Source organism: Chaetura pelagica, unplaced genomic scaffold, assembly GCF_000747805.2.
Source record: "Chaetura pelagica isolate M959 unplaced genomic scaffold, ChaPel_1.0 scaffold3, whole genome shotgun sequence".
Lineage (NCBI taxonomy): Eukaryota > Metazoa > Chordata > Aves > Apodiformes > Apodidae > Chaetura > Chaetura pelagica.
Window position 1 is genome coordinate 15,848,265 of NW_009952974.1, and position 12,091 is coordinate 15,860,355.

General features: G+C 41.0%; 1 protein-coding gene across 1 annotated transcript in view; it reads left to right on the top strand.

Moving 5' to 3' along the window:
- Positions 1 to 12,091, top strand: part of SSFA2 (sperm specific antigen 2) — a 34,578-nt gene that overhangs the window by 3,873 nt on the left and 18,614 nt on the right. The window contains exons 4-7 of the mRNA XM_009996191.1: positions 1,169 to 1,267; positions 1,789 to 1,997; positions 2,916 to 3,610; positions 7,140 to 7,212. Coding sequence (XP_009994493.1) covers positions 1,169 to 1,267; positions 1,789 to 1,997; positions 2,916 to 3,610; positions 7,140 to 7,212 — 1,076 coding nt within the window. The remainder of the gene's footprint in view (positions 1 to 1,168; positions 1,268 to 1,788; positions 1,998 to 2,915; positions 3,611 to 7,139; positions 7,213 to 12,091) is intronic.

Sequence of the window (12,091 nt, forward strand, 5' to 3'; positions counted from 1 at the left end):
GGGAAAGAGAAGATCAAGGTGGCACAGAAACAGTCATTACAAAATGCAGAAAACAAAAGCAGATTTTTGTTCTTGAAGCAGATCTGACATAGATTTAGGGGTAGCAGGAGGAAAACATAGAAATGCCAAACCTTCTAAATTACTTAGTATGATTTACCTTCTTTGCTTCACTGATCCCTTGCCATTTCACAAATTTCAAGGGAAAATTAGTTTTACATTTCAGAGCAATCCTTTGGGAGTGGGAAAAGAAAGTAATTGAGACAGCCTGCTTTATAGGGAGAGCTTCTGAATAAAGTGTGTGGTGACTAAACTCCCTGTTGAGCCTTCAGCAAATACCAGCACAGCCTGTGTGGGCAGTATCCTCACTACTCCTCCCAAGCTGGGTCCTGTAAATGCATTTTTACGTGAATCCTGTGTCTCCTTTGGTCTGTCAGTGGTTGTTCTGGAGTGTGTGTATCTGTGTGTGTGTTAGGATTTGTACAGTAAAATTCACCCTGTGAATGTTTGGTCCCCCAGAGAGATTGTCAGTGTATTTGAGGCAAAGGTACCACCTAATGCTGAGACAGCTTCTCCAGATTCAGGAAGGAAATAGTTTGGGATTGGGAAAGAAACTATCTGGCAGTCTTGGTTGGGAGCTTATCTTGCTCCTTTTCTCCAGCCTGGAGCTTCTTTAGCTTCCTTGGCTGCTGCTGGGGCAGCTAAGAGCCTTGTGCTGGTAGCAGCCAAGGTTGAGGGGGAGCCAGGTAGGCCAGGCAGGGAGGGAGGGGTGGACCTGCTGTGGAAGAGGTGGTCCTGCTGGAGGAGGCAGTGGCACAGGAAAGGGCAGGGAAAGGCAGGACGGGGCAGCTCACCCGAGACCCGGCTTCCTCACTGGAGGAGGGTGGGATCAGGGAGGGTGGGGCAGTAAGGGGAGATCAGGGATTTTGTTTGTTCAGCTTGCATTTGCCTTCAAATTCTTACCATCTATGTACATTTTTACTGAGGTGTCCCAGGGTTTGCTTTTGTTATTGTATTTCGATAAATGACATGGCTAATATAAACCAGATAACACTGAAGGGGAAAAGAGAAATTCAGCAGCACTGCAGGCTTAGCTCTCCTCCAAGACAGAGAATCGAGTCCCCAAAGGAAGGGGGTTTATCACGGGGCTCTTCTCCATTTGTGTTGACAGCAATGGTGTGCTGGCAAAGGAGAGGAGGCTGCAGTTCCACCAGAAGGGGAGAAGTATGAACTCCTCTGGCTCTGGAAAAAGCAGTGCGACTGTTTCAAGGTAAGAAAGTACTATGTTTTGAAGGTCATGGCACAGTTCAGTGGAATTTGGCTGCGTTTTGCTGGCAAAATTTAATTCTTCTGTTCCATAGTTAAATTAACTTGGCTTGCTTTATGTGCATTGTTGCATTTAGTAGCCGAGAAAGGAATTTTAATTTGGTTGCTTGAAAACTGCTATTTGTTTTTAGTTGTGGTTTGTGGTAAATACTAACAAATGGGCTTAAACATTAGAAACATCTGAAATTGTAAAGATGTTTTAAAATTGGAACTCTGCAGAATAAGAAGGGCTGACTATAACTTGCAGGGTTGGATCTGATATGTGTCTGGGATGATGTTTCTGTTGATGTGAAACAAAGCTTCAAATGCAGAGACCTCGACAGTTATTTCCTAAAGTAGACTGAGCTGTAGGAGTTAAAAGGTCAATAGGCCAAGCTGGCTACTGGTCTGAATTTGCAGTTGGACAGAAGAGACTGGGTGTTAAAAAGAGGCAAGTAGATAGTAAACATTTTTTCATTTGTCTAGTGTTTCTGAATTACTGGAGCTTTATGAAGAAGATCCTGAAGAAGTGCTCTATAACCTCGGATTTGGAAGAGATGAACCAGATATTGCTTCGAAAATTCCAGCAAGATTTTTTAATTCATCATCGTTTGCCAGAGGCATAGATATCAAAGTATTTTTGAATGCCCAAATACAGCGCATGGAAGTGGAAAACCCAAATTTTGCTTTAACAAGTAAGTATGTTTTTGAAGCAAAGTTTATTTTTAAGTTTTTGGAATATGTAAACAACTTCAAAAGAAGGTGTATAACTAGTGTTCTGGCAAAACCCCTTTACAGTCTAAAGGCTAGATTCCTTCTAGAATCCACAATAAAACTCTGCTTTGTCTTAAATATGGTAAAAGGTTACCATCAGTTTCATATACCTTGAGGTGAGGGGAAGGGATTTATTGTGGGGAAGGGAAATTAAAGGCATTCCGTAAGATAGATTGCTTTCTGTTTTGTGTCATTCTTGCTCCTACGCTTGTCTTCTGTGGCAGCTTTAGAGCACTGAAATGAACAGCAATATCTGTCTCTTTTTTTGTGTGCTTCAGTATCCGGGTGGGTTTTTTGAAGTCTGTCAGCAGTGACCTACTTCTGTAGTTGTTGAAAACTGGGCCAATATTTCTGTTGACTCGGACAGGAGCTTTGTTAGGTCAGTAATGGACATTGCTGAAATGAGGGCATAGCTGAAATGTCCTCTTGCTCTTGCAGATTGAAAGAGCAATGCAAGTAACCCTTTTCTTCCTAGTACTTTGTAAATTAACTTGCACTCATGTACCCACATCTCTTTTTTATTTTGTGAAAGCTTTCCTTGCTCTTCTCCTTGCACATTTACCAAACACCCTATCAAAGGTTTTTTCCATTGTTTTCATACTGTGGGGTATCAATCTAATTACTGGACTAATCAGTGCTCAGTCAGCCTTTGGGACCCTTTATATACATAGGAGGAGATTTGGGAGTGGGCACAGGTTTTGATGAAAATTCCCTCTTCAAATATGAAGAAAGAGCTGTCTCTGAGAATTCAAGTCATCATGTAGTGATAGATCAACAGGACTGAGATGTGACAACAGCAAACTTTCTTATAAACTGCCTTATGTTTTGTTCTTGTGCAGGTCGTTTTCGTCAGATTGAAGTGCTTACTACTGTGGCCAATGCTTTTTCTTCTTTGTATTCTCAAGTCTCTGGGACTCCTTTGCAGAAAATTGGTAGTATGAATTCAGTGTCTTCCAGCAAAGAGGCATCCAGCCCTCCCCCTTTAAACCGCAGCAACACAGCCAGCCGGCTAATGAAGACCTTGTCTAAGCTCAATCTGTGTGGCACACAGCAGCCTGATGGGAGTGCCTGCTCAACTCCTTCACCTGTTGAAAAAGGGAAAACTCCAGCTGAGCTAGGGAGTGAGGAAAATGATGTTACAAATGAATCTAAATTACCAAAATACGCTAAAAAGAAAGACTCCCCCTCTTTTCTGTCTACTGTAAAAGAGGAGATTGCTGGTAGTCAGAAAAATGCTGTGGACACACATAAACCTGCAAACCTTTCTGCTGGGCCTGATGATAAGCAAGAAGTTACTGTGCTTCCAGCAGATGTGCAGAGCAGCAGGTTGGCAAATGCCCAGGATAGACTGTGTGAAGAATCTGGTCTTTTCGACTCAGCAAGCCTTAGCAGCAGTTCCAGTGCATCCAACAGCAGCACCTTGACTCAGCGGCTGCCCACGGCATCGCCAGGTAGAGACCCTTGTGCTCCCCTCGCAAACCCGTCCATAATTAATCTAATGCTGCAGCAGAAGGACTCCTTTGAGATGGAAGAGGTAGGTGGAGATGGATGACTTTGTTTTTGCATACAGTTTACATTAACTTGTGAGCTGCCAGCAAAGGAATGTTCCCTCCTATGTATCTGACAGTGTTTTCTCCAGGAATACTTTAAATTCTCCAAGCGACAGGACAGTTGTCACTCTCTTAGTAGGCTGCTCTAATTGATCATCTTAATGAAACAACTTGGGGCTGCTGCTGTTGTTCCTGAGAGCCAGCAGGAAAGTCCTTACTCTTATTTGTCATCCAGCTCAGGTAATTGCAGTAACCAGCGAAACTGTTAGAAACTTTTCCTGTGGAAATAGGTCTAGATTAGCCTTTGTGTATAAAAACCTTTAAGTTTTGACTTTGCTCAAATTGCTAACTAGAAGTCATTGGTTTTTTATGCGTGGATTAAAGATAAATTTGTGGATGGAGCAAGAGTGTTGTTGCATGAAAGGGAAAGCGGCTATCGAGGTGAGGTGCTCATCTTGTGCAACCTGTGGTTTTGATGACAATCTGCTCAATGTTGATCTGTTTGTTCTCAGGAAATTAGCACCCTGAGAGTGACTGTTTTGTTGTGCCTTTGTCAATGGCTTAGTTAGATATTCTGTGCTAGCTGCCTTTTAATATCTTCATAAAGGCACCTATCCGTTTTTTTGATAATTGTCCCAAAGGGATTTTAATTCCCAAGTTCCTGTAAGTGCTTTGTTTATTAGGCCAGTGAACGTGCAACCTACAAATTCAAGAATGCATTTTTTTGCATAGATTCTCACCTTGAATTGTAAGATCTGTCTTAAATTAGTAGATGTTTTTGTGGACAGTTTGGCAATTACCTTTTTTGTCTTTGTGAAATAGATACATTAAATGAAGGACTGTGACTTTGCTGGTGACATGAATGAAGGCAGTGAATATAAAATCCCCAGAGTTTTAAAGGGAATGATGAAGTGATGGGTTAGCAGATACTGTGTCTAGTGTTATATTGTCATTATAGATTCTTTTAGATCAAATAATGTTGTAGCTAAAGGCACTTACTACGTTTAAAAAGGTAATCTAGCCTCTTGTAGTTCCTGCCACTTGTTTGTGCCTGTGTGTCATCACCCACATGTTGTGTGGCCATCTGTGGAACCAGCACAAAGGAATGATCCAGTTGAGAGGGAAAAAGAAACTTAGCATACCTTGATTTTTTATTTTTCCTGGCTTAGTTTTCAGCTGGATAATTTTCCAGGTTTTTGTGTAGCTGCACAGATGTTTGCATTGGCACAGTGGGAGGGGTCTGAGTGGCAGTGAATTTTGCTTCTTGATGGTTGGACTGGTTTCATGTACCTCAGAGGAGAATTTTAATTTTTTTATTTTTTTATTTTTTTTTTTACTCTTGGGCAAAATTAAAGCAACTAATAAAAAAAAAACAAGAAAAAGGAATGGAATTTTCCTTCAGAGTAAGTTGGACTGTAAAGGGTTACAACATGAAGAAGACTTGCCAAATTCTGCACAAGCCCAGTGCAATGCATTTGTGAAGTTTTGGTTGACACACTTTGCAATGATGCCAGTGCATAAACACAGCTGTTTTGGCAAGTCAACATGCAGTGTGGGATGGTGAATTTATGTTTACGCAATAGAATGTATATGTATCAACCGCTTTCAGCTCCCTGGGAGGGAGGGATTTGGTTTTGTTGAAGAAACTTTAGAACAATACCTGGCAGCGTGATTTTATTTTTGTGCATCTCCAGGCAGGGTATAATGAACAATAAACTGTATTAGAAACAGTGCAAATACCTCCTCCCGTTTTGCCAGCTTGGCTTGGAGTGCATTCATACGTGCAAGAAAGATGACAGATATATCAAGGAAGCTCTTTCCATGCTCGCAAATGCCTTGGAGGTTTAAGCGCCCTTCGGAAGTCTGTGGCTGTGAAGATAGTGCGGGAGTGAGTCAGGGCAGGATTTCCCCCAAACACCCGCTCCTGAGGCGGCCACTTGCAGTCCTGAAGGTTCTCTGTGGTTGCTGAGCTGTGCTGTGCTGCGGGTGCTGCCGGGCTGCTTCCCCCCAGCCAGGGACAGGAGGCGGAGGGTATTTAGATGAGAAGAGGCTTGGCTGTCGGGAGGCTGCAAATTTAGCCATCAGAAACTGGGAGGTCAAACAGAATCAAGACACCTTTCCTGGAAGGCCAGACCAATCAAAGGGCCTGTAAGATTACTTGCTGGTTGTTTTTGGTTTTGTTTTTTTAATTATTTCTTATTTTAGAAAAGGTACTTTTTGTAAACGTAGATGGTGAGCCCCTTCTAGGCTCCCTGATGTTTGGACAAAATAAGAATTTACCTCTTTGCTACAGCTTTCATCTCGTAAAGGAACCAAAGTCTCTTGCTTTATTATGCAAGAGTAATGCTGCTCACTTATTAATGGTGAAAAGTTCAGGACAAGTAATTCTCAAAACCTTGTAACTAAGAATATGCACCTTGTGGCTGCTATGCACATGATATCAGTGCAAATATGGCTTCTTTAGGCAAATACTAGTTTGGGCTTAAAACCATCAGTATCATGGTTTTGCAATTTTGAGTTGATAAAAAATAGAGATTAAAATTTCATTGCTTACTAAGTTTGACATTAGACAGGAAGTCTGTTAGAGGGAAGGCTTGGGAGTGGTTGGATTGGGAGTTCTGTGCGTGTAGACTTGCATGTGAAACAGTAGAGTATTTTCTGTGGCAGACAAAAGAGAAAACATTCTAGCTTTTGAACAAACAAAGCCCTCCCTGTTGAGATTTTAGGCATATTCTTTTAATTGTTTGAATGGTTGTCTGAGAACTGCTTTCTTAATAAGGCTGTTTCACATAGTGATTAAGTAACAGGATTAATTTTCATGTAGTTTTAAGTTTCCCAGTTGAAATCTGTATGGCTCTGGACTCATTATCTTCCTTTTTTATACTGGAATTCACAATTGTTTCCATGAGTAGTGGCATGATGAAGTCTGGAGTAGGTTCTGGCAGGGTCCGAGTTGTTCTGGTGACTTGTAGGAAATAGTTGGTAGGGCAGCAGATTACAATCCTTATGTGGCTGACCTCTTTTTATGTTTTTCAAAATGTATTTTCTTGTTCTTTGTACTCAAATGAGGGGCCAAGAGTACAGAATGGAAAAGACAGTAGTGTAAAGGTGGTCAGAGGTGTTTTCACACATTTCAGTCTTTCTTCAAAGAGGAGCCTTCTGACTGAGCCCTCTCAGGACTGTCACATGGTGTGATTTCCTGGTCTTGGATGATGAATGTCACTGGAGGAGAGCCCTGTGCTGTGGGTGAGAGGTGCTGCCTAAGGATCACTGCTGTCCTACAGGAGCATTGCTGAGTACATGATGAAATCATTATAAGCTGTTGGACTGGAGGAAAAACCTCCCCCCCCCCAATAATTACAAAAAAACCCAACAAAACAAAAAGATCCCCCATTGCCCTCTAAAAATAATCCCCCCAAACCTGCATGAGCAGTGTAAATAGGTTGGGCATTGTTGAGCACATCAGTGTGTTCCAGTTGGTGTGACAAAATATTCATCTTCTCTTCCTGACAGATCCAGAGTACGGAGGGGGATCTATCTCATGTTCCAGCTTCTCACCAGCTGGCAGTGACCAAGTCAAGGAAAGGTGAGTAAACTTCAACTCCCAGGAGACGGCAGTCTGCTGAGTGTCCTCTGCTCTCTGAAATGTGGATTCAGATATTTAAAAATTCTAAAGTGTCTTTTCTCTTTAGAAAGAAAGAAGATCTGGGTTTCTTTTTCAGCTAAATCACAGAACATTACTGCAAAATGATGACCAAATTACAGGCAAGACAACAGCCCTATAACCTCACTGGCTGTTTTCACTTTTATACAATTGATGATAGCTCAGAGGGACTTAAATGTTAATTAAAATTGTATGGGACCTTTTTTCCTTGACGGATCCTGTAATTTAAGATACCCATTTAAAGTAAAATTACACTGTTTTAAACCAAAATTGCATGATACATCCAGCTTTTTTCCTATGTGCTACTGCTCCATCTGCAAGCTGGCTGCACATAAGATTAGTGTTTCTGCATCCATGTGGCAATTGTAGTCCTTCACATGGCAAACTCTGCACTGGCTCTTGTGGCTCTCTTAGTTTGTGCTTTCATCTCAAATTCTTATGTATTTTATGGCTTGGGAGAGGGCCAAGGCCATTTGTTAGACCAAGAAGGACCGCCAGAAACTGCATCTGTTGACAGCTTCCAGCGTTTTTTCCTTGGCTGTATTTTAAAGTTCATAATTACATCCTTTACATGATTACATGTGAAGAGATGAGCCCTTTACAAATCAGATGTCTTGTTTGCTTGTCCTTAGCAGTTTCAGAAAGTGCTCTTCAGAGGATGACTTAAGGAACCAGGAGCTGCAGTCAGGGAAGAGAAAAGTACATTTTTTTCATCTTCTGAAAAGCTAGTTTTGTATTTTCTGTTCCCAGCAGCTATCATACTCTCTTCTTCCTCCATGCAAGGAAAACAAAAAAGTCAGGTGGTCCCTATGGTACCAGCCAAGTTACCAGCAGTTCAGCAGTGGGTCTTCAGCATGGCAGAAGCAGGGCCATGGGATACTAGTGTGTCCTGCCTGCTTCTGCATACACTTGGCATAGATTAGAGATGACATTTTGTTATCATGTAAGTATTGCCTAGAGTTTTCTGAGTTCTCTAACAAGGACATCAATGCAAATGGTAAGCCTGCACATTTGCTAAAAATTAGTCTAAGACCAACACTTTATTTCACCTGCAAGATAAGGAGATTTTAGGATTTTTTTTCTGTATGGGTTTCAGTGTGGTTGCCAAGAGAGAAAGCATTTGGTGGAAAACTTATCCAAAACATTAAAAAGTAGTTGTCAAATGTGAGGCAATGTAGAGGCCTCTTTTCTCAGAGAGCCAGTGCTTACCAAGTTTGAAGGCATCCAAAGTTAACGGTCACTTATTGAAAATGCTGACCGTTGTGTCTGAATGTAAAATGCCTCTCTCACTGTCAATCTTTTGAGGGGAGATCAGTATGAAACTCAAGCACCAATCTTACATTGCAATGTGATTTCAGTTGATGATCCTCATAGAGAGCCATCTCTTTCTTTGGTGGTTGCTCTAGCCTACATAAAAACCCTTTAAACAAAAATGTTCCAAATGAATGCTTTCCATGGAGGAATAAATTTGTACCCTTTTTCATATACAGGTACTTCTGTGTCAATTAATAGGGCTAGTGCTGTTCAGTACAGAATGTTATAAACCTTGCAGTGTCATTTCACTTCTACAGGAGAGGGCTGTGGATTCTTTCTCTGACATTTACAATGGTTCGGAAGGCATTTCTAGAGTGTCTGTAATAAGAACATAAAAGAAAATAAAGGTTCTCTAATAGTCTGGAGTCTCTTAAGATACAAAGAATTCTGTATTGTATTGACTAGCTCGATAGACTTTTTAGGTTATGTCATCCAAATAGTACTAAACTGAACTGTACAGTAATTAGTTATGTGCAAAGCTGGCATTCTGTTCTTTGTTGCAAACCTCAAAGGTAGGTGTATTTTTGTGAATGGGGTCTTTTTTAGGAATGCAGTACAGAAGAATGAAAACCTTCAGTTGCCTTGCACTGTAAACGTACAGTGTTGCTAAATGTCCACTATAAAAAAGCCTTATTGCAAAGTTATCTGGAAGGAAGGGTTGTTACTTGGAAAACAAATTTAAACAGCAGCACCTTCTATTCCAAAAATGCCCAACAAACAGGACAAATATAGGTGCATTGTATAGAGAACAAAGTATTCTCAAACCATTGTAATTTGTGTCTGGCTGCTGACACCAGTGGCTCTGTGAAATTTTGAGTAGCCACAACCTGCTTCTTTTAAGGCATCTGACACTGATAGTCAAAAGCAGTGATTAATTTTGAAAATTTAGTTCTTAAAAGTGAAGAAAGCACATAATCAGCACTTCCAGTCCTTACTATATTGCATGTATAGCTCTCTGTGGGTGCAGCTCTACAGGACATTAGAGGTGAAGGAGTGAGAAGAAAACATTTGGAACAGATTTTGTGGAGTCTGTGCCTGTCAGTCCAGAAGCCAGGAAATCCATAGGGACAGATAAGTTTCTGCAGCAGGGTTCTCTACAAGGCTGGTTTTGGCTGTGCAGGGCTGCGAGGTGCAATCATATGGGAGAAAGGGGCAGCAGATTTTTAATCTTATAATGAAATTCTTTACAACCAAGTTGGGAATATCAGTTTAATTAATAATCTGCTGACATACAGAGTGCATTAGAGCTTTGCAATGCTGCCGGTACAAGAAACGTAGATGTTACCAAAGCTTTACTAGCAGTTTCCATGTATTTCTCCTCTTCTTCTGTGTGAGCAGCCGAGTGATGCAGAAAGTGTAAGACAAGTACCTGATGGGAACAGTTTGGATTGGTGAGACTGAGAGTCCATTGGTAGCTGAATGTTATTTTACAGTAGATGAATTATTCCATTATTTGGTAATCATTCCAGGATAAATCTGTGCTCTTATAATTTGTAAACCACCTACTTGTTTCTTCATCATCTGTTCTTGTTTAGAAGTTTCTCAGCCTATTTGGTATATTTCTGAATACCCACATTTCACTGGCATGTATTCAGTGCCTAAATATATTTTGATTTTTGTATGCAGTTTAAAACAATAATCCAAGGGGCACTTTCATTTGTGCTCTGTTTAACTGGGACATGGATTTGATTGTTCCTTCTGTATTTGTTCATCTTGGTTGGTTCCTTTTCCCACACTTTCCTTATTGTGCTGCCTCTGGCTTTCTCCTGCTAGTTTAGAAGGTTTCCTCTATGTAGAGTTGATAATAGCTTTGGGCCTTGGGGTCAGCATTGTGTGGTGACCTTTTTGTGGAAGGTACAGTTGACATAATTAGGGTACGCAGGACAAGGGATGATCCCAGGTTAGCCCCTACAGCTTTTTGTGCTGAGTTTTCTGCATTTAAGGTGAAGAGAGGGAGTAGTATTTCATCACAACCTCCTTATGTTATGATTATCTATGGCTAGGAGGCACCTTAATCAAGATATGAGTGTAATTCCTTAGCTTTCTTTGAAAAAAATGTTTCCATGTTTTCCTGTTCTCTGCTTGAATCTGAGAGGCATTCAGGTGCTGTAGAGCAGGCTGTACATCTGGCTCAGTAGTTGACAAAGAGGGTGGACACTGTTATGTATCAGTATATCCCAATGTATCAGTTGGTACTTCACTTCTGTAAAGAGCCAAACCTTTTTATTTCACTACTGAAGTAGTAGAGATTTCTCTTCTTACATGATAGTGGTATAGAGAAGAACTCTGAGAACTTACAAGAGACAAGGGTAAGTAAGGTGTGGTAGAAGACCCCTTCACTGGCAGTATCTGTAACGTAAGGGTGTCAAAGCATGTACGTAAATTAAAACTGCTATGGAAAATTGTCTGAAACACTGGTTTTTACTTTAGGAAAATGTCTCTGACTAGGTCCAGAATTGATACATATACATGTATGTTTGTTTTGGGGTTATGTTTTTTTTTTATAGCTGAAAAGGGAATACTGACTGAGGAGGAAATAGATGGGCAGTAATACAGAAAAAAAAAATAAAATCTTGAGCAGCAATAAAGTTAATGAACATGAAGCCAGATGCCAGCACAGGCACTGGTGAATTGCAATATCTGGACTATTTGGAATCTCTCCCCAGTGGCTAAGGCGTTCACCAGTAGTGCTTTTCCTTTTAAATTGAAATTTACTAAATAGGAAAAGACACAGAGAGGAGGCTGAAGTAGGTGACTATTCACCTTGAAGGAGATGGCAGCTTCCCACCAGCCTCAGCTGTAGTGGCAACATGTTCACAACACGCTCTTTCAGCAGTTTTAATTGTATGGGGCAGTTAATAAGAGTTAGTCCAGTTCTCAGGGAAGTAATTGCCATTGTCTTTACCAGGAGCTGGGTGGGGATATCTGTCTTGAGGTAGAAAAGTTGTTTATCATGGCAGGGTATTGTGGCTACCATGATAACAGAGCAACAGCACAATTTGAAAGGCACTCCCTAAAAGCTGTGTGGAATCGCTGATACAGAAGTTTAATGGGCAGTTTGCCTCCTCCTGGTGTTCACAAACTTCTGGGCCTGTGTAGGCTTTTATTTCTGCCTTAGTAAAATGTCCATAAAAATTAATACTAGAAAAAAATCAGTTCTGAATATCCAACAGTTTCAAAACAGTTTTCATAATGCATTCCAATGCATTGAGCTGTGAACTGGGATTAGTTTATATGATGACAATTAAGTGGTTGAAGGAATGTGGGGCAAAATCTCTCCGCACTGAGCCTCCAAGAAGACAGCAGTGAGCTCTTGCCCCAGGGTGAGGAAGCGGCAGGGATCTGGGTGCAAGAGGCTGCTGTGTTCTCATCCCATCTCTAAGCTTTTGGACCTCTGCTGAGAACTAGTGGTTAGATACAGATACAGATACAAACAGTTGTTGCCCAGGCTGACATCTGGCTAAGCAAAATGTTTATGGTGTGTAGG